Source organism: Poecilia reticulata, linkage group LG1, assembly GCF_000633615.1.
Source record: "Poecilia reticulata strain Guanapo linkage group LG1, Guppy_female_1.0+MT, whole genome shotgun sequence".
NCBI classification, from domain to species: Eukaryota; Metazoa; Chordata; class Actinopteri; order Cyprinodontiformes; family Poeciliidae; genus Poecilia; species Poecilia reticulata.
The window spans coordinates 13,735,342-13,754,777 of NC_024331.1; the positions used below are offsets into that span (position 1 = coordinate 13,735,342).

The window sequence follows — 19,436 nt, forward strand, 5'->3', positions numbered from 1 at the left end:
AAGCATTATCTCACACAGTGAAATGTTGAAAAATGCACCATCTCACCTACAGAGACCTCCTGCGCAAAGGCGAGCGAGATGAGAAACAAAGGCAGCCCCACCGCCAGAATTGTCACTATTTTATCCAAGGCCAGCTCCAGACGGACCCCTTTGTACTTCGGCTCCTTGGCATCCTTTAACAAAAAGTCCGAAAACACGTACTCTGTGGCCACGGAGGCAATCGCCATGAGGGCCGCACACACACAAAAAAAAAACCTGAGTGTGAGACTGAAGGAGAAGCCGCTCTTTGTATTACTTAAAATGACAAAACCTCGCAGCTTTTCGTCTGTCTGATGAAGAAAAAGCGTTCAGAAAAGAGAAACTGAATGAATATTTAAAGCACAAATTAACTCTATTGTTCACCAAGCTCCTTGCACGCTGAGTGATGGATTAACCTGCTGCTATGCTGTCCCGTTAGTGAACCCAGACGCAAGGAGTTGATAGTGGAGCAAGGAGGCCTGCTAGAGGGCGCCATTGATCAGTTAGATGAATCTGTTACCATTGGAGACGGGAGAGAGCGTCGAGACCCTGCCCACATTCCAACTGCATTAAATAAACAGTGCTTTATACGTAAAAGTTATTTAATAAATGTAAGAATAAAGAACTATATTTAATTCATGATATACGTAGTTTTTTCTGCGTTAATTTAATTATTTCATATTTCAATCTAGCAAGAAACAATTAAAGCTGTATCTGTGGCTCATTAAAAGGACACTGCACAACTAATTATACTGAGCACAGAATTTAAATGACGTAATTATTATTACTATATGACTATTCTATATTAATAGTGTACATCGCTTTAATTGACATTTTTATATTTTATTAATATAAATGTCTAAAAAAATATATGAAGGACGAAGTCTTATTTTTACATAATATCGTTCAATCTATTTTTTGGTGTACTGCCGCCAATTGCACAGCACAGTCGCCATTCCACAGCAAAAACAACAACATTTACGACAGTTGTGTCTAGTTTTTGGCAGTCCTCGGCTACAAAAAGGTGCAGGTTTCCCGGGGAGACAAACACAGGTGAATGGTAGTTAGAGGAGGATGTGAGAGGCTAAACTTTCGCAGGTAAATGGTTGAGAAATTAACTGCAAACAAATCTTTGACATTTCAAAAATGCTAACTTCGTTTTAAATGTAGTTGAGTGACAGCTCTATTTATGAATGTTTAGGTTGCTGTGAGAATGTCGCTCTGTCGTTAGCAAAAACACCTACATGCGGCTAACTGTAAGTCTAAGGACTTATTATAGTTTCTTCAAAGTTAACCATCTTTATTACTTTGTCTAGAAATATAGAAACGACAAAAGCGTCGAACTAGCCGGCCACAAAGTTTGCTAGCTTGGAGCTAACCTTATCTCGGGTCTGGTTGTTTTGATGGCTCCCTTCTGTTAAAAACAACTTGTATTCGATTAAATCGGCATTATCTACAGCAATATCCCGACCTCCTTCCCCCAAAGACCTTTAAGCTCCAACTCTTGTTTCATCAGACGCACTTTAACCACATATGCTGTCATCGTAAACGAGTCACTTTGAGCTGCAGTGTCCTGGTTTTGTAACAGAAGTACTATTGGGAACTTCAGTTTCATTTACTCTGCATAGGGAAGCATGAGAGAGAAGAGGGACGGAAGCATGGTGAAAGGCCCCTGGTGTTTGTCTGATGGATGGCGCAAGGAAGGAGAGCTCCACAAGCGGCTCTAGAACCGCCCCATGGCCATTTCCTCCTGATGTCTCCAGCCACCTATGGAAACATAAAAACTGCTTCTCCTCAAATGAGACGACTTCCCTTCATCAAAAAAAGAAAGATGCAAGTATATTCATCTTTACACGCAAACTTATTACAGTGAGACAAATTTGGGGAAAAATGGGGTCTGGGAGTGTAGGAGTAAAATAGCCGCCTTCAGAGAACTTTTGTAAAGTTTTATGCAAGGTGCACAGGTCATGAGATCTGCTGTGTGTCTTGTATAAGTTAATGACTACTTGCTTTAGTTAGTACTGTTTTGATTATGATCACACACTTTGATGAGCAGGAAATTAAGGCACAGGGGCTATAAACAAAGTGGTAGATATCAGAAACCCATTGTAATCTCCTTATTCAGTCATCTCCAATTCACAACATATCAGTTTGCATATCCCTCCACCCCCTGAAAAAATTTGAAAACTGTCTGAAAATATTAATGTACACATGTAGAAAGTTTGGTCTTGGGTGTTAAGATTTTAGAAAAATCCAAACGTGTTTAGAAAGCACACAACTGCTGCTTTTCTTTTACCCTCTTAGACATGGGCTGTAAACAAAATCTGTCTGTTGTGAAGCATTATCTGGTCCTACACACATCTGTTCAGGCGACACATAATCCAAATGAGTGAAAATGGTGTATTTGGTTAAATAGGCCAGTTCTCTTTAATTCAGTAAATTTTTCATGGAATGAAAAATTTGAAGGAATCCTGAAATCTCTGCGTTTTGGTTTTAATATTTCAGAACATTTACATGGACAACCGAAAGGCTGTGCTGGACCTGAAGGATGTCCCCCCACCACCGCCTCCTCCTCTTCCTCATTGTCCTTCCACATCCCAACTGTCCCAGCCCTTTCCTTTGGCACCTTTCCCTTTGCCCCCTGCCTGCTTGCCACCCTCCCTGCAGCTAACGCCAGACTCGCACCAACGACATCCGCCGTCAAAACCGCAACAAGAAGGGGCTAGCCCCAAAGTAAGCGTTTGCACCCACTGTGATTACTGCAGCACAGACGGCTATGGCTTGTTGGGTGGCACAGGTTTTGACGGTGGCAGTAATCCTCAGGCAGCACCAATCAGCAGCAGCAGATTGGAGCAGCGCTCTGTAGCCCCGTCTACTTATCGCTGTAACAACCTGAGCCATGGAGGGGGAAGTGAGGCGTCTGATCCTTTGCTCACTCTAGATTGCAAACCTCAGTTGCCCTCTTCCATGGCTACCTCTCAGCCTCCTTCCTTTCACCCTTACTTCCCCTGCTGCTCAGGACTTCTTCCGCCACGCTCGGCTTTGCCTCTCCCACACAGTCAGCCCAGCACGTTTCCCTCTGCCCCACCTCTGTCCTCCTCTCCACCTGCTCCCGTGCAAGGCTCCTGCCTGGTTTCCTCTGGCTTTTACACGTGCGGTGTGGACTGCAGCACATCAACCAGAACCAGATCCCTAAGAGCAACACTCGGTGAACTCTCGGGCAGCACGACCATTACCACTTCAACCACCTCAGCACACTTCTGCTCTAATCCTATGCTCCGGAATGTAAAACACACGGTTTGTCGCAATGGGGGGCACTTCTGCCAGGAGTGCTTGTTAAAGGTTGGTTCAGTTTACTGTTTTAACGTTTTTGGCTTTCTTGGAATTTGAAACCACGAATCTCACATCTGATTTTAATTTTTTTTTTAATTCAGATTTTTTTTTTTTTTATAAAACCAGAAATTGCAAATGACAACAAATCTTTTCAAAAGTGGCTTTAGTAATGCCTTTTTTGAGTTGTACAATGGAGTCTTAGGGCAGGCTACAAATTTCTTCTTATTTGCTTAATTGTGAGAATGTAGTCATAGTATTAACAGTATAAAAACTTGGATAGTTGTCGGGATCTGACGTGACCACCGTGTAATATTTTCTTTGAAACGAAGAAATATGGATACTAATGAAAGTCAAGAAGGTGCAGGTTTCCTGCTGAGATGGAAGAAGTGAATTGGTAAAAACAAAGATTTTTCCAAAATTTTAATCTTCAAATGCCAAAAATTTTTGATTTATTGATAATCAATGAATCACCCAGTCCTACCATGAAGATGAGAAAATCTAAACTCCGATAAGTAAAATGGTTTGAGACCTCTGTTGTCTTTTTGTTTTTTGTTTATCCATAGTTTAGTTTCCTCATGGTTGTTAGTTTTTCCCTGATTTGCAGCCAAAGACCGCTCTGACTTCAGAGCCCAAAGTGTGGCCTGACGTTCCTGCACCTCTGACCGCTTCCATCCCTGTTCCCATTTGCAACGGCTGTGGCACGTCCTCTGATGGCATGATGCTCATGCCGCCCCTCAATCATGGCATGATTGGCTATAAATACGGTATACAAACGTGACAATATAATATGTAATTATGAGTTCTGCTTTTTTATTTTATTTTTTTGAAGACTTGCTTTCAGCATATGTAGTCGACACATTGAATTTCTAACCTACATTGTCAAAGTCTTCAAATTGCAGCTTTTATTTTGTTTGTTCAGGTTCAGAGAACAGTGGTCCTGAGAACATCCCTCCGGTCGGTGTCTTCTGGGACATTGAAAACTGCAGCGTGCCCAGCGGCCGCTCTGCCGAAGCCGTGGTGCAGCGGATTCGCAGCAGGTTCTTCCAGGGACATCGCGAAGCCGAGTTCATCTGTGTCTGCGATATCAGCAAGGAGAGTAAAGCGGTCATCCAAGAGCTCAACAACTGCCAGGTATCTGCGAGGATTAAAGTTGTTGGCATACTCCGGTTTCCTCAAGTATTCATGTCTCTTGGACTCGAATCATTAATTGTAACCACAAACCTAAAGCAACGTTGTTTGGATTTACCTCATGGACACAAAGTGCCAAGAACGGATTTTCCAAGAACTAATATGTTTATAAATTGTACATTTTGCTCTTCATCAGGTCACCGTCGCTCACATCAATGCCACGGCAAAGAACGCTGCCGACGACAAACTTCGCCAGAGCCTGAGGCGATTTGCTGATACCCATGCTGCCCCTGCAACTGTCATCCTGGTGTCCTGTGAGTTTGCCTTGTTTACCCACGATCACCTGAATCCGCTGAATCGGGTTGTCTTTGAGGGAGATCTTTTGCTAAAAAAAATAAAACACAATCGTTTCCTCTCTTTGCCGCCAGCGGATGTGAATTTCGCCAGCGAACTGAGCGACCTGCGTCACCGCCACGGCTTCCAGGTGATTCTGATCCACGGCAACCACACGTCTTCGACTCTGCTGCAGCACGCCCACCGCCATGTTCCCTTTCAGGAGATCACAGCGGATCTGCCACAGCGTATGCCTGTCAAATCCCAGGTAAGCCTTGCAATCCGCCACTACAGCCTGAAACACCTTTTTAAAGCTGTATCTGATGAGGTAAGTTGGGATTGTTCAGATTAAACAAAGAAAAATATAATTGTTGGTCAATGTGCATATTTACTCTAGGTTAACACCTTTTTAAAAAAAGCAGGATTAAAAGCCTGCAGGATTAAAATATAGTATGCAGTCGTGTTCCTTTACCCTCATGTATAAGAAATTGACATGCTTGCTAATCGAATCACTGCCCTGGCATGATTACCACCTTACAGATTAAGCAAGTCCCCTGCCTACATTTTTGATCTTGCATAGTACACCAAGGAGATTGTTACATACACCGTTTTTTGGCCCCTAAAACTGAACTTATTTTTACAGTGTCTGTCAGAAGTATCCATACCTCTAATTCAAAATGTCTTAAACTGCCCTGAGCTCCTTTCTGTCTGTGTGAGGTTGAGATGTTGTGCAAAATCACAGCGAAATGCGTACCACAAACTTGAGTTTGTGGTACAAACATGTGGAAAAAGCTTCAGGTGTGTTTAAATACTTTTTGAGATTCTGTATTTAGACTTTAATTTGTATTAAATGTTTAAGATATTAAGTTACTAAAAAATGACAGCTTTTAATTTGATAGTGCAACTTTTGTGTTTTGGAGCTTTATTTCTTTTTCTTTTTTTTCTTTTCTTTTTCCCCCAGTGTTGAAATTAATGGAAAAACATCCACTCAGCTCTAGTAAATGTCTTTTAAGGCTACCCTAATTTCTTTTTAAAGCAAACACGGCTTCAGTTTTGTATCTTAAGTTTGATGCAAACCAGATGGGCACAATGTCTCTTCCTCCCCTCTCTCAGCCCAGTTTCAGCCTCCTCTATGTGCACAACCTCCCTGTCATCTGCGACAAGACCCTGCAGAACGCCGTGAGGCTCAGGCTTCGCCGCCTGTCAGACAACTGTGGGGGCAAAGTGCAGAGCTTGTCCCCGGGTGCGGCGGTCCTCCGCTTCTGCAGCCCCGAGGCAGCCGCCCGCGCCCGCAAACGAATGGAGAACGAGGATGTGTTTGGCTACAGAATCAGCCTCTCTTTCACGCCAAGGCCCAGAGACGAAGTCAGTCCTGAGGCTCCGCTTCAGGCCAGACCCCGCTCCCTCCAAACCAAGGTGTCTGTGCTCGCCCCTTTCCCCACCATTTCCTCCTCCTCTTTTCTCCCCCTGGAGAAGCCCAGGTCACCCAGGAGGCCTCGGCGAGCCACACGCCCCTTCCCCACCTCTGCCCTAGTGCCCGAGAGGCCCTACAGCCCCAGGAGGGGGTCCAGTGGGCCTCCGGGCGGCGCTCCAGCCAAACCGCATCAGGTCAGCAGACTCCTCCACGCCCGCCTCCCACTGCGCTCTGTCCTTGTCTGGGCTGCCGTGCCAATCGCAGTAGCTCGTCCTCCCTCAAAGCTCTCCTGATTGCTGCTTTAACTAACGCCTTCATTCGTCTGCCGCTACTAGCAAATGGCATGCAGTGTTTGTGCTGGTGCATGCTTTTTTTTTTTTTTCTCTCGTCTCCTGGCTGCCCTGCATGTTCATTTATCAAGCCTTATTAATAGATGAGTTGCCTCATTGCTTTTGTGCTTTTTTTTTTTTTGTCTGTGAAGCCATATTTCTACTAGCCAGTTTGTCTTGTTCAGATTCAGTTTTAACCTTTTTTCCCCTAATGTTTTCCTTTCTTACAAAAGAAATTAAGGCTTTTTACTTTTACATTATTTTCTTTGCGTTCAATTAAGCCAATGCGACTGTCTGATCAAAACCAACCCATTAAGGTCAAAACTAGAGATGTAAAATTGAAACATATTTGGAGTTGAACTTTGAAATTTAAATCAAAAGTTTATGTTCAGCTACCCCTGTCACAATAAGCAATTAATTGCATGATAAATTGAAATGACCTCAGTCATTTCCATTCTGATGATTTTTTTTTTATATATAGAAATTTTATATAGATACTTCAAAAACCATTTTGTTTAGGTTTTTATATCTGCTTAAGTTATTTGGTTGTCATGTTTTATTTTGGATATTTCAAATGTCTTCCACTTCCTGTGTGACATGTTCTTTACAAAATTAAAGCTTATTGATCTTGCATTTTTATGCCATCGTCAGCATTTTGATCGAGACTGGTCTCAAAACAACAGTATTCATATTTATTGCAACAATTACTGAGACAATTTATCATACAAAATTATTTAAAATCTGTTCCTGATTTAATTGCTTTGTTGATCTTAACTGCACATTGCTAGATTCACCTTAATGAGTTGGTTCAGGTCTGATTTCTCTTCAGCTTGTTTGCATGCAGCCTCGCAGATGTTACTGATGTCTCTCCGGTCTGTCTGTCCTGTCTGAAAAACAATCTCCCACTGTCTTAATTTAGGAGATTAACATGGATGCAAAGTCCAGGGTGGTCCTGCCCCACCTGGGCAAGGGGCGTGCCGCTTCCCTATCGCCGCAGAGAAAAGAGACGGGAGCCCCGGAGGAGCAGGCAAAGACCAGCCTATCAGGAGAATCAATGCACAAGAGGTACACACACACACACACACACATCATGGGGGATAATTTGTTTTTATTTAATAAACGCCTATATAAATCCATTTAGGTTGTACAGAACTGTGAAATTCAGTATTCATTGTTTTTCATTTTTCATTTTTTTCATGGAAAAAAAAACAATCTTATGGGCTGTGTGCATCTTTACATTGACCCCTATACTGTGATGTTCCTAAATATCTAATCTAGCTGCCTTCAGAAGTTGCAGTTAATGAAGCACCTGTGTCTGATTTCACCTCAGTATAGATGCAGCTGCTCTATGAAGGCATCAGAGGTTTCTAAGAGAACAGTAGTGAACGAACCTGATTGTTATGAAACGATGACCAAAGCTTTGAATACAGGGTGTGAAAAAGTGTGTGCCCTGATGGGGATTTTTGGTATTATCATTTTGTTGTTACTTTCAGTCTAAATGTTAGTCAGTTTAAAGTGTTCTCCTCTTTAAACTGTATGTGTGAACTGACCTAGAAGTCACAGCTGCCTGTTATCTTCATGTGAAACAGTTTGACCGAGATTTGAACCGGGCTCAGAACATGGGACAGATGTTAAATTGTTTTACGACCTTTGCTGTGTTTAGGTAAAATGTTTTACGACCTCAGCTGTTTCCCTGTTGTCTTATCTTGCCTATCCTCCCTCTTTGAAGTTTGAAAATAAAAGACAAGCTCTACCCAAAGATTTTCAGAACGCTCTGTGAACAGCTCTGAGAAGCAGTTGACAGAGTCTTCTCCTTTTGCTGCAGAAGCTTTGTCATAAAATTCATATACGTTGTCTGTGGTTCTTTTATGTAGGTTCTAGGAAAATACCTATCATGCCCCCTTCCTGATTTTTTTTTTTTTTTTTGCATGTTTTGTCACACTTCAATGTTTCAGAGCAACCAAGTTCTGGCTTTGTAACCCCTTTCCAGACTGGCAGATCTCAATTGCTTTACTGGATTTTTTGGGATCTCAGCATGATGTCTAGCTTGTGAGAATCATTTGGTGTTCTTTATTTGTCAGGCCAGGTCATATTTAAGTGATGTCCTGATTGAGAACAGGTGCAGCAGTGATCAGTGCATGGCTGGAGACGGTGAACTCGGGTGTGATAAATCAGTTATGTTTTAACAGGAAGGGCAGTCACTCTTCCCCCACAGGGCCATGTAGATTTGGAATTGTTTTTTTTCCTTCCTTAACAATCCTCTTCATTTAAAAACTCCATTCTGTGTTTACTTGTGTTGCTTTGACTAATATTCAAGTTCTGAAACACTGAAGTGTGACAAACATGCAAAAAAATAGCAAGTCAGCAAATGGGGCAAACGTTTCCAAGACGCTCTTGAATCCAATGGAATTGTATACAAAGAATACTGGTTGACCAAAACTGAGTAACATCATGTTTTTTTTACTCATAAATTCCCAGTAAAATGAGTCTGTGGTCTGTATTGTGAAGATGTTTGAACACTGTGCAGCTGTCTTCACAGGAACTGCATAGTATTTCATCTAGTTTTGACCACAAAACTGTTTGCCGAGTTGATGGCGTCTGTGCAGCGTTGTTCCCAGCCTAACCAGGCCCTTTCCTCTGTCCGTGTAAAAGAGAGTGCTCCAGCCCTCGAAGCGTAACCGGATCACCAGCAGCGCAGAGGGACCAGAGCTCGGACGAGTTCAAGATTAGCACACCCTCAGCCTTCAGCAAGCTGAATCTGAACAGGAGCTTCAGCCCCCTCGTCCCATCTCATGGGTCCTGGTCGTCCCGGTACGAACGCTGCGTGAACATTATCCATCAGCACCGTTTTATAACTACAACTGTTAAATTTTTTTTTTTTTAGATTAACAAACATCTCTTCTTTCAATAAAAAGGAGCGGATCCCCCTGCCTGTCCAGCCGCTCCTCTCCTCTGCTCACAACCGCTCGCAGCTCTTTCTCTGAAGGGCCGTCTGAGCCTTTATCAGAGGGGGCGGAGCTTCAGGTCGCCAACCTTGACTACAGGATGTCCCGCAAAGATCTGCAGCAGATACTGCATGACACCTTCTCCCGCTATGGACAGGTAAGGCGTTTACACCTGGTGTTTGGAAAGATATGATGGGTCACTCGGGGAGTCGAACGTTTCTGCGTTTCCTCTTTGTTTTGTCTAGGTGAAAGCCGTGGATCTGAGCCCGCACACGGATTACCAGCTGAAGGCCACAGTTCAGATGACGTCCCTGCAGCAAGCCATCAGTGCTGTCAGCGGCCTGCACCGCCACAAGATTGGAAGTAAACGCATCCAGGTGTCTCTCGTTACTGGTGGCAACAACAAATCGCTTTCCTTGCTCAGGTACAGTTTGGTGAATTAGTTAGTAAATTGACGAACATTTTGTCTCGTATTAATCCCTAACATACAAAGCCTATAATCAGTTCCTTCTATGAAGCAGTTTCAAATTAAAGAAACAAGCTATTATTTAATACATTAACTATTTGTTTGTTGTTGTTTTTTTATATTAAAGGTCAGGAAAATTTTTAAAAACAATTGAAGGATTTGGGTGTGGATTAATTGTTGTGAGAAATTACAACTGTGTTTTTCACTCTTTTTAAATAAAAAGATTAAAATTCACTTTTGCTAAACAAATACAAAGATTATGATTCTAGACAAACTTAAAAAAAAAACAGACTCACCTCAAATTCCTTGGAGATGTTTTAGAAAAATATACAGGAAAGATCCTCCTGTTTTTGTGTTTTTTTTATTATAATTTTTAATGGATAAACAAAAGTGAAGGTATAAAAAGCTTATGCTTCCACCTACATTTTGCTATTGCCATTGACGGGAATTTAAGTATTTTTTTGTATTCATTTTGGGGGGGTTTTCAGCATGGTGGTGTTTTTTCTTCTTTGGTTTTTGTACGGAAAGGTTAAAAATCACCAAAATAAATATGATACTGAAGTAATTTTCCTTCTGCCGTTTTACAGCACTGAGCTCATTTGCATTCTTCAGGATGCTCCTGCTAATTGCCTGCCTCTGTTCAAGCTGGCTGAGATCTATGAGAAGAAGTCGGTACCCGTTTCAACCCATTGCTTTCGATTTAGCATCTACTAAACGTCTAAGCTGTAAAGCAACATATTTATCATGTCCTCCTTTTTCAGATACTTGCATAAACTCGCCATCGGTGAGCTGTACAAGTTATCGGACGTGCTCTCGGTGCGGGAACAAGGCGGCTCCAGGCTGGTGTGTCTCCTGCCCAGCATCCAGATCCGTCAGAGTCCGCTGGGATCTTCCCAGTCCCAGGAGGGTTCGTCCTCTGCAAGCGGGAGTCCTGTTGTGTTTGAGGAACTCGAGTACCATGAGCCTGTTTGCAGACAACATTACGCTAAGCAAGACTTCAGGTAAAAAAAAAACAAAAAAACGTGTTCAAACGGTGTCTTGCAAAAGTATTCACATCCTTTGAGCTCAGAGTTTTTCAATGGAGTTTTAGTAGTTTACCCACTTGTAGTCATTTCAGTTTTAATGAACTAAACCTTCCTACTTTTTTATCAACAGAATTCACTGGACTCGCATAATTTTAGTGATTTTTTTAAAATTGGAACTAAACATTTTTGCTATGCAACCAGGATGTTTTGTAGCACAAAGATCTGTTTTAATTTCTTAGCTTTTAGACAACTTTATTTGGATTTTAAAAAATAAATAAATCAAGAATCCTACATATCCTAAATGAAATATGTTGAAAATATAAGAACGAGCAGGTTATCATTTTAAATCGTCCCCAATGAGCCTCTTCTTCCTGAACAATAAGTTTATACTGTTAAATGCTCCAAACAAAACCTTTAGGCATGTTTAATAGGAATAACCCTTAATATTGTCAAGGGAATAAACTGAATAAATGATTATATCACTCAACGAATATTTCAGCTACATCATTTTTCATCTATGCATGGACAAGGCCTAACATTCCTTCAAACCATTAAGAAATGAGAAGTGTAAATATTTTGGTGCAAACATTAAAAGCATATTGTAGTCAACAGTCGGCCATCTTGCATATTCAAACTTCAGTTTTATCTTCAGACCCCTTATTACCGTTTTTTGTTTGTTTGTTTTAGTTTTTTGACACTTATCGGTCTCCAACCTAAAAACTGAATCCTACACGATTGAAAGCTGGTCATGGTCCTTTTGTTCTTTTATCTCAGATTAAAATATGAACGTTTACTTTTTTTTTTTTTTTTACAATTATTTTTTACATTTTTAACAGTGAGGCCGACTTCGACCCTGAATCCTATAAAATCCCTTTTGTCGTGATGTCGCCGAGTAGTTTGTCCACTGAAGTCCACAGCCTGTTACAGATGCATGACGGCACTCTTCCACTGCTAAGGTAACGCCAAAATTCTGTGTGTCGTTTATGAAACTTGTGTGTGGGCACATTTGAAATGAGCAATGTTTAATTTTAGTTTTCCAGACTGCTATGCAGCAGCTTTTAGCCCTCTGCAAGTTGGCAATGAATCTCTAGAGGACGGCGTTCCTCTGGAGCATCTCATTACCTGCGTTCCCAGCATCGCTGTCGTCACGGCGCAGAACGGGTTCAAAGTCATCAAGTGGGTCAACAACAAACCACCTGGACAAAACTCTGGTAGGAATAGACACAAATATCCAAATGATGTCTCTACCCTTCACATGTATCTGAATTTTAATATTTGGGGTGTTTATTTTATTTTTTTGCAGAGCCCTGGTTTCAGCGTTGCAAGAGTCCGGTTGGTAATCCCCAGCTCATCCAGTTTAGCAGAGAGATTACTGACCTGTTGAAGAGTCAGCCATCTTGCCTCATGCCGATCAGCAAATTCATACCTTCATACCACCATCACTTTGCCAAGCAATGCCGAGTCTCTGACTACGGTTTCTCCAAGCTGCTGGAGCTTCTGGAAGCCGTCCCACATGTCCTGCAGGTTCTCTAAAGAAAACCCATTCCATTAATGCTCCCATTAATGAGGTTTATTTGGGTTTCATGTTTTTGTTTGTTTTTACCAACAGATAATTGGAATGGGTACCAAACGTTTACTGACCCTCACCCACCGAGCACAAGTGAAGCGCTTCACACAAGACCTGCTTAAGCTGCTCAAGTTTCAAGCTAGTAAACAAGTGGCGCTCAAGGACTTCATGCAGGCATACCATTGGTCAGTAAGCATGGCAGCGATGGCGCTTTAAGTCTCAAAAAGAGTTTGAATTGCTGGTGTTTCAGACCTTGTATTCTTTGTTCCAGGTGCTTCTCCAGAGACTGGACGGTCACAGACTATGGCGTATGTGACCTGACGGACCTGCTGGCTGAGATCCCAGACACTACCATCACCATCACCAACCAGACCACCGACACGGTCATCTCTGTTCCCAAGAGAGGTCGGTCTGAAACTGACGAGACGCTGATTGAGTCCGAACAAAAACCTCTCGCTTCGTTGGGAGGTTTTTGGTTCCATTTGGTGACGTTTGTTACAGAGAGTTATCCAGTTCTATGCAGATAGATTTTGAAAGCCTTAAACACTATGAGGGCCGTCGTTGTGTTTCAGTGGAGTTTAATGTGATGGACCACTAAAACTTGGCATATAATTGTGAAGCAAGGGTCGTCATCTAGAACCTGACAGTCCTCACTATGTAAAAATACAAGATGTGTACAAGAATACAATATGCTTTTTTTTAAAAAACTTATAGCAATCTGTGTAGCATGCACATGTTGAATAGATTCCAGATTGCCTTTTAGGTTGTCACCAAATTAGAGAATGGTGTGTAATATACCAGCTGTACCCTCAGCTGAACATTATTAAACAAACGGCATCATAAAATTAAGGACTGGGTTTAAAAACAAAGGGAATAGAGCCGCAGTGAAATCATTTAGGTCAAAGCGCATTTTTGTTAGAATGGCCTAGTCAAAGTCCTCCTACGATTGTAATTCAATAACTGTGGTGGAGGATCAGCGTCTATCAAATGATTTGCAGCTGTGTTTACTGAGCTGTGGTTCTACAAAGTATTGAGTCAGGAGCTGAATACTTCCAGTCAGATGTGTCGCAGCTGCATAAACTCCACTGACTCTTAAGAAGCGGCTGCAGACATCGTTATGCCGACAGGCCTTTAACTAGGCTGCTACATTTTATGTCCCTTTTTTATATTGATTTATGATTGTGTCTTTGTGAAGCACTTTGTGATTTTTAAAGTCTGTGTTAGGTGCTATATAAATGAAACTGAATTACTTGCTTAAAGAAAAAGAAATCGACGACCATTTTCCTTCCACTGAGTCCAACGTTTGCTTTTATTTTGGAAACCCGGTTTCCACTCGCCAGAGCGGACCATGGAGGAAATGGAGCGAACCAAGCAGTTTGCAAAGGAGGCGGTGGACCTTCTCCGGCATCAGCCGCACTGCCGGATGCCGTTCAGCAAGTTCATCCCCACCTACCACCACCACTTCGGCCGGCAGTGCAAACTCAGCTACTACGGATTCACCAAGCTCCTGGAGCTCTTTGAGGCGATCCCTGACAATCTGACGGTACGGCCAACACGGCGCTCCGGCCGACTTGCCGCTCCGGACTCCGTACCGCCCTCTGTTCCTCTGAGCGCCCCGGTTGGTTTCTGACCTACCGAGCGTTTCCGTCTCTTGTCAGGTTTTGGAATGCGGGGAGGAGAAGGTGCTGACTCTAACCGAGGTGGAGCGCATCAAGGCTCTGGCGGCCCAGCTGGTCAAGCTTCTACGGGCTCAGAAGAACTTCAGTCTTTCTGTCAGCCAGCTGCTCGTAGAGTACAGCAAGACCTTCGGTTATGGGCTCCGTCTGCAGGACTACGACGCGGATACGCTGCCCGCTCTGCTGGCCAAACTCTGCCATGTTGTCAAGGTAAAAAAAAGAGATTTGTTCTGAAATATATAATATTAAAAATGGGTTCAATCTTTGTATCACAGAAACGACAGTCTAAAGAAGTTATCAGGAGGATGGTTTACTGCATAAAAGTTTGTGTGAGGTTTCATGTCTTCAGTGATGGTTCCCTTATTTGGAGTAGAAGGTTGTCATATTATAAAGTAATGAGATTCTCAGACCAGTAGAAGGTAAAGCTACTAATAAACCCTCAGAATATGACTAGAAAAAAATAAGCTGTACCACTTTAAAAGAAACTGAGTATTTTGGTGTATTTTCCCTGTTGGGCTATGTCAGATTTTTGTCTACATCGACTAGCCACTCAGATTCCCCTGAAGCTCCAAAACGGAGCGAAAACCTGTACCTGCTGCTAAAATACTCTATTTATTACTTTTGCAAAATATCGTCCTGGCTATAAGTTCCAGAAGTCTGGATAATATCTGTTGGTTATTTTAGTTTTGCTGGAGTGTCAACGTAACTCCTCCAGTATCTCTCAGTTTACCGCTGAGGCATCGATGGCTCTGCGTTCCTGTTGTTCAGGTGGTGGACGGCTCCGACGGTCGGGAAGTGCAGCTGATCAACAGGAAGTCTCTGCGGCTGCTGACCACTCAGCTGCTGGCCCTGCTCATGTCCCAGGAAAGTGATCAAGTGACGAAAGGAATGAAGGTGGAGGAGCTGAGTCTCCAGTACCTGAGTGTCCACGGAGCCCAGCTCAATCCCTGTGAATACGGCTTCCTGTCTCTGAGCGAGCTGCTGAAGAGCCTGCCCTTCCTCATAGAGGTTGGAATCAGATTTCTCTCCAAAGAACCGCAACACATTTTCTGGTTCTGCCTAAACGGCAGCTAACAGCTAATCTCCTCCTCCTTGCTCTTAGCTGTACTTTGAAGAAAGTGGTGGAAATGTCGAAGACTGCAGTGCTGGCGGCGGCCATGAGGTTGAGTGGGTGAGGCTTACCAGACTCTACCAGTTTGCTCGTAACGTTCGGGCGCTGCTCCACACCTACCACTACAACCAGATCTTCCTGACGGAGTTCCAGGGGGCGTACAGCAAGTTTACAGGCTGCAGCCTAGAACCTCGCTTTTACGGATACATGAGCGCCGACGACCTGCTCGGCGCCATTCCACAGGTCAACATAGACTTTTTTTTTTTTTTTCCCCTCCATTTAATTTTATATTGTAATTCAGTCCCTAAAAGATCTATTAAAATCTTTTCAAATCTCTTCTTCTTTTTGATAAACACCCCGTCTTGTTTCCAGGTGGTCTGGATCAAAGGACACGGTCATAAGAGGATTATCGTTTTAAAGAACGATATGAAAGGTAAGGCGACCTGACGGGAGGACGGGGCATATTTTGGATCTGTCAGGTTTGAAAGAGATTTTCATTCGGATGAAAAGACGATGCAGAAACTTTAAATGTGGAGTGTTTGTTGTCTGTTTGTTTGCTTTAGCAAAGCCAAGCTCCTCAGTGCCCAGCAGCCCACAGCCAGGAGAAAGCATGGAGAGTCCCAGGGACAGCCCCATCAGCAGCACAACGTCAGGAACACCAAGTCCAGGTAATCCAAGTCACACGTGCGTTCATATGAAATGCTGGTTGCATGTAAACATCTGAAGTTCTCTGAAACACCATTACATGTTTCTAGTGCTGGCTTATTTTATGGTGAAATTACAATCGACTTCATGTTGACTTGAACATTCAGAAGTTTAGAAATGCAATTGTAAGCATTACTTTTAGTTGGTTTGTAAACCGTAAGACTTTTAAAGTTTCTGCTGTACTTTAGTAATGAGAAACCTTTTTATTAAAGGCCATCAATAGCAGAAAAAATGCTTTTTTTAAGTCCTGATGGGATTCCAGGTGGTTTCTTGGCTTCCTATGCCATCCTTATGTTCAGATGATAAATCCTGACTCCAGATGTCATTTTATTGTACTGAACTTGATTTATTGGGTTATAACAGCTGTGAATTTCATGTAAAGAACTATATTTACTGAGAGAAATGTGAATATAGCAAAAACTTGGATAAATTAGTCTATATTTTTGTATCAATCTTGAAATGTTTGACTTAAACTTTGACTCTTGAATCTGTTTCTTTTGTTGTTGTTTTTTCCGCCTGCCAGGTTGCGACGCCGACTCGGAGTTGCTCCGTCTAGCCTCGCCCGTTGACCTGTTGTGCGGTCCCGTGCCATCCTGCCTGCCGTCACCTCAGCTCCATCCTGACCCCGTTCTCCTGCAGCAAATGGACCTGATTGATTTTGAGAGAACTCCACCTCCGCAGCCACCAACAGGTCGGTCCCTGCTCAGTAATTTAAACTCGTTTGATGTCCTTCAAGATATAAACGCTGTACACTTTCCATTTGTTTTTTTTTCTGAATCTCAGAGCTGGAATCCGTAGAGGAGGCTGCAGCAGATGGTCCGTCTGATCCGGCGGAGAGGCGCGGCGGTTCAGACGCTGCACCGTCGTTCCCTGAAGGGAAGAACATTTTGTCCATGGACAGTCCTGGCAGGAGAGCTTCCCGCAGCAGATTTAAACTAGCTGCCAACTTCTCCTTCACAGCAGGCCTCTGATCCACTCATTTGCTTCCACTTCAACACACACACACACACACACACACTCGTCAGTGTAACTCTAAATGGAAGAGTTGACCAGCTCCAAACGGATGCCTACCTTCGACACGGCAACAGGCTGTTGTGTTTCCGTTTCCTCCTCCTCGGCAAGCTTTTCGTCACGTTTCATTAAAGTTCACCTAGCTGATCTTGTTTTTGCAGACTTTCTGCAATTCTTTGATTTGCAAACTGATCTGCTGTATCCTCGTTTTCATCCCAGGAGCGGCCGCTTCTCAGAGGGCGCCCGCGGTTCTGAGCCGTAGTCGACGTGTTGAGGAACTCGGAGTTGTAAAAACTGAGTTAGTTTTCACTGTACGGTTTTCAGTTTATAAAAACTGCATTGGGATTCATCAGTTCCATTCACGGTTCCTTTTTTGCTCCCTGCCAAAAATAGAAACTTTCTTTTTAAAACCCTAGTTTCGACCTTTTGGAGCTTAGTCTTTGGTTGGTTATAACGAGCAATCCAGCTGAAGAGTCGCTAGCCAATGAATTATTTCTGATTTTTAAAGTAGTTGGCCTCTGTACGCTCCCCTGCAAAGTCTCTGCAGTGTGTGTGTTTTTTTTAGTTCCTTCCAAAGTTTTTGAGGAGTCTATGTTCATCTGTGAAGGAGCTTGGGCCTAAACGTGACAGTAGATCCTAAATGACACAAAGCCAGTAATCTGCAGCCAGCAGCTCTGAATGTTTGCCTCCAAGCTGTGTTTGTGTGTGTGTGATGTACTCTGGAGAGGATGGAGTGAAATGTGCAACGTGTTGCATAATTGAGTTTATGCAAGGGGCAGATGAGGAGAAGACATTTAGTTTCAGGTCGGTCTTGATTTTTCTACCGCGGTCTCAGCTGCCTCGTGAAGGTTTCATGAGTTAACCTTTGCCACTAGTGGGTGCTGAATCAGAGGCGGAGTGTTCAGAGGACAGCACACAGTCCTGAGTTTTTGATTTTTAACGGCACAGTGACTATGTTTTAGAGGAAACGTGGTGGGGGGCGGGAGCGGACGGTTTTCGGAGTGAGGGGGGGCCTTGAGAAGCCTCCTGCACTCACAGAGGGGGGGGGGCCCTCCGCCGCTCTCTGGGGTCTGCCGGGCTTTTACAATGGCTTGTATTCGCCACGGCGCTGAAACACGGTGCCATCGTTCCTCCCTCTCAGGCGGAGTAGTTTTTAACTTGCAGGTGCGCGGTGGTCTCTGATTTCTCTTTCTTTCTTCGTTTTCCGTTTCGCCCCTCGGCTGCTGGCTGCCGAAACATCTCCAGACGTCGGATGCATGTGTGAAGTTTGGCACAAACCGGATGTAACTGAAGTCGAAGCTGCTGCTTGCTGTAAACCTTTAGGGATTGGGTCAAAACCCATGTAGGAAGTTTGTTCGCCTTGACACTGGGTTTAGTCTGTTTAAGGTTTCTTTTTACTTGGGTGTTGATGAGCTCCATCTTGCACAAATCAAAGTTTTTTAAAAGTGGCTCTTGTTGCTCCTTTCTTTTTGCACTGTTTTAGTGACCAGCTGAAGGAATCATCAGTTCAAAGTAATAGTTTGAAATTAATGACACAAAAGCAGATTAAACGGATCAGCGAATGTCTACAAATTTTTTTTTTTTTTTTCCTCTTTCGTTTGAACTACAGTGACAACTAACTCCATTTTAATGAGTCCTCGATTCAGTTGGATCACCGAGAACCTGCTGTACCGGTTGGAATATGCACTTCTGCATAGTTTTAGTTGCTGAAATACCTGTTTGAGAAGGGATTTAAAATGAGTTCTTCATGTGTTGAATTTCCTCATAGTTATTCTACAAAAGATTTTAAGGAACTTTATTTATTCGACCGTTTCCTTAAAGCTTTATGTTGCCATGAGTGTTTTGTTTACCTCAGTGATTCATTGTGTCTGCAGTCATCTGTCCCTTCAGTCAGTTTTTACTGCCTTGCTGCACCGACACTGTTGCAACAGTCAAATGATGTTGAAGTGACCAAAAAGAATCGATTAATAAAATTCACAAGCATTGGTTTGTGTGTGTGACTTGTGTTCCTGGTGCATCTTAGTAAATGAGAATATTAAGTTTATTCAAGCGGTTTAGTTACTGGGGCTTGTAAAGTCACGCAGATGGACGTATTGTATATGTTTGAGTTCATTTTGATTATTTATGGCTTAAAAGAAAATGAAAATCCAATGTTCACTTAATACAATGTCTGATAAAGTTCAATTGCGAGGTAATTAAACCTTGGCATTACTAAGTGATGTCAATTATTGCTGGTAATTAGTATCACCAATTTTTATTGGTGACGCTAATAAAAATTAGGCCAAAACATTTCAGTATTAAGCCGTTTATAAGTAAATTTTTATACTTGAAGTGTAAAATTTTGCACTTCTAACCTGAATGTTTTGTGTCTTTGG

At 42.8% G+C, this 19,436-nt stretch overlaps 2 protein-coding genes across 7 annotated transcripts in view; one reads left to right on the forward strand and one right to left on the reverse strand.

The window, feature by feature from the left end:
• Nucleotides 1–566, reverse strand: part of LOC103464752 (pannexin-1) — a 4,456-nt gene extending 3,890 nt beyond the window's left edge. Inside the window, exons 1-2 of the mRNA XM_008409087.2 lie at nt 435–566; nt 47–329 (exon numbers count right to left, since the gene is read on the reverse strand). Of these exons, the coding sequence (XP_008407309.1) occupies nt 47–227 (181 nt within the window). The 5' untranslated portion in view covers nt 228–329; nt 435–566. The remainder of the gene's footprint in view (nt 1–46; nt 330–434) is intronic.
• A 431-nt stretch (nt 567–997) lies between these two features.
• Nucleotides 998–19,048, forward strand: marf1 (meiosis regulator and mRNA stability factor 1). Of its 6 annotated transcripts, XM_017304624.1 has the most exons (28): nt 1,001–1,116; nt 1,220–1,274; nt 1,647–1,851; nt 2,524–3,360; nt 3,956–4,115; nt 4,271–4,482; nt 4,676–4,793; nt 4,908–5,080; nt 5,926–6,420; nt 7,475–7,620; nt 9,208–9,366; nt 9,471–9,657; nt 9,746–9,924; nt 10,554–10,634; nt 10,728–10,967; nt 11,828–11,947; nt 12,024–12,202; nt 12,295–12,515; nt 12,601–12,743; nt 12,830–12,963; nt 13,899–14,101; nt 14,217–14,444; nt 15,003–15,242; nt 15,337–15,588; nt 15,718–15,778; nt 15,909–16,013; nt 16,574–16,741; nt 16,834–19,048. In XM_017304624.1, the coding sequence occupies exons 3-28, from the start codon at nt 1,705–1,707 to the stop codon at nt 17,019–17,021; spliced, it is 5,376 nt and encodes a 1,791-aa protein (XP_017160113.1). In that variant the 5' UTR covers nt 1,001–1,116; nt 1,220–1,274; nt 1,647–1,704; the 3' UTR covers nt 17,022–19,048. The 6 variants fall into 6 exon arrangements, with proteins under 6 accessions (XP_008407224.1, XP_017160113.1, XP_008407214.1 ...); XM_008409002.2 differs by lacking the exon at nt 1,220–1,274 and having other exon boundaries at nt 998–1,071; XM_008408992.2 differs by lacking the exon at nt 1,220–1,274.
• The last annotated feature ends 388 nt before the right edge of the window (nt 19,049–19,436 follow it).

Bases quoted from the DNA above. Each gene is read 5' to 3' on its own strand.
- marf1 (XM_008409002.2), top strand. From the start codon at position 1,705: ATGGATGGCGCAAGGAAGGAGAGCTCCACAAGCGGCTCTAGAACCGCC. The intron at 9,658-9,745 runs GTAAGGCGTTTA...TGTTTTGTCTAG, and splicing joins CCTTCTCCCGCTATGGACAG to GTGAAAGCCGTGGATCTGAG. The intron at 10,968-11,827 runs GTAAAAAAAAAA...CATTTTTAACAG, and splicing joins TACGCTAAGCAAGACTTCAG to TGAGGCCGACTTCGACCCTG.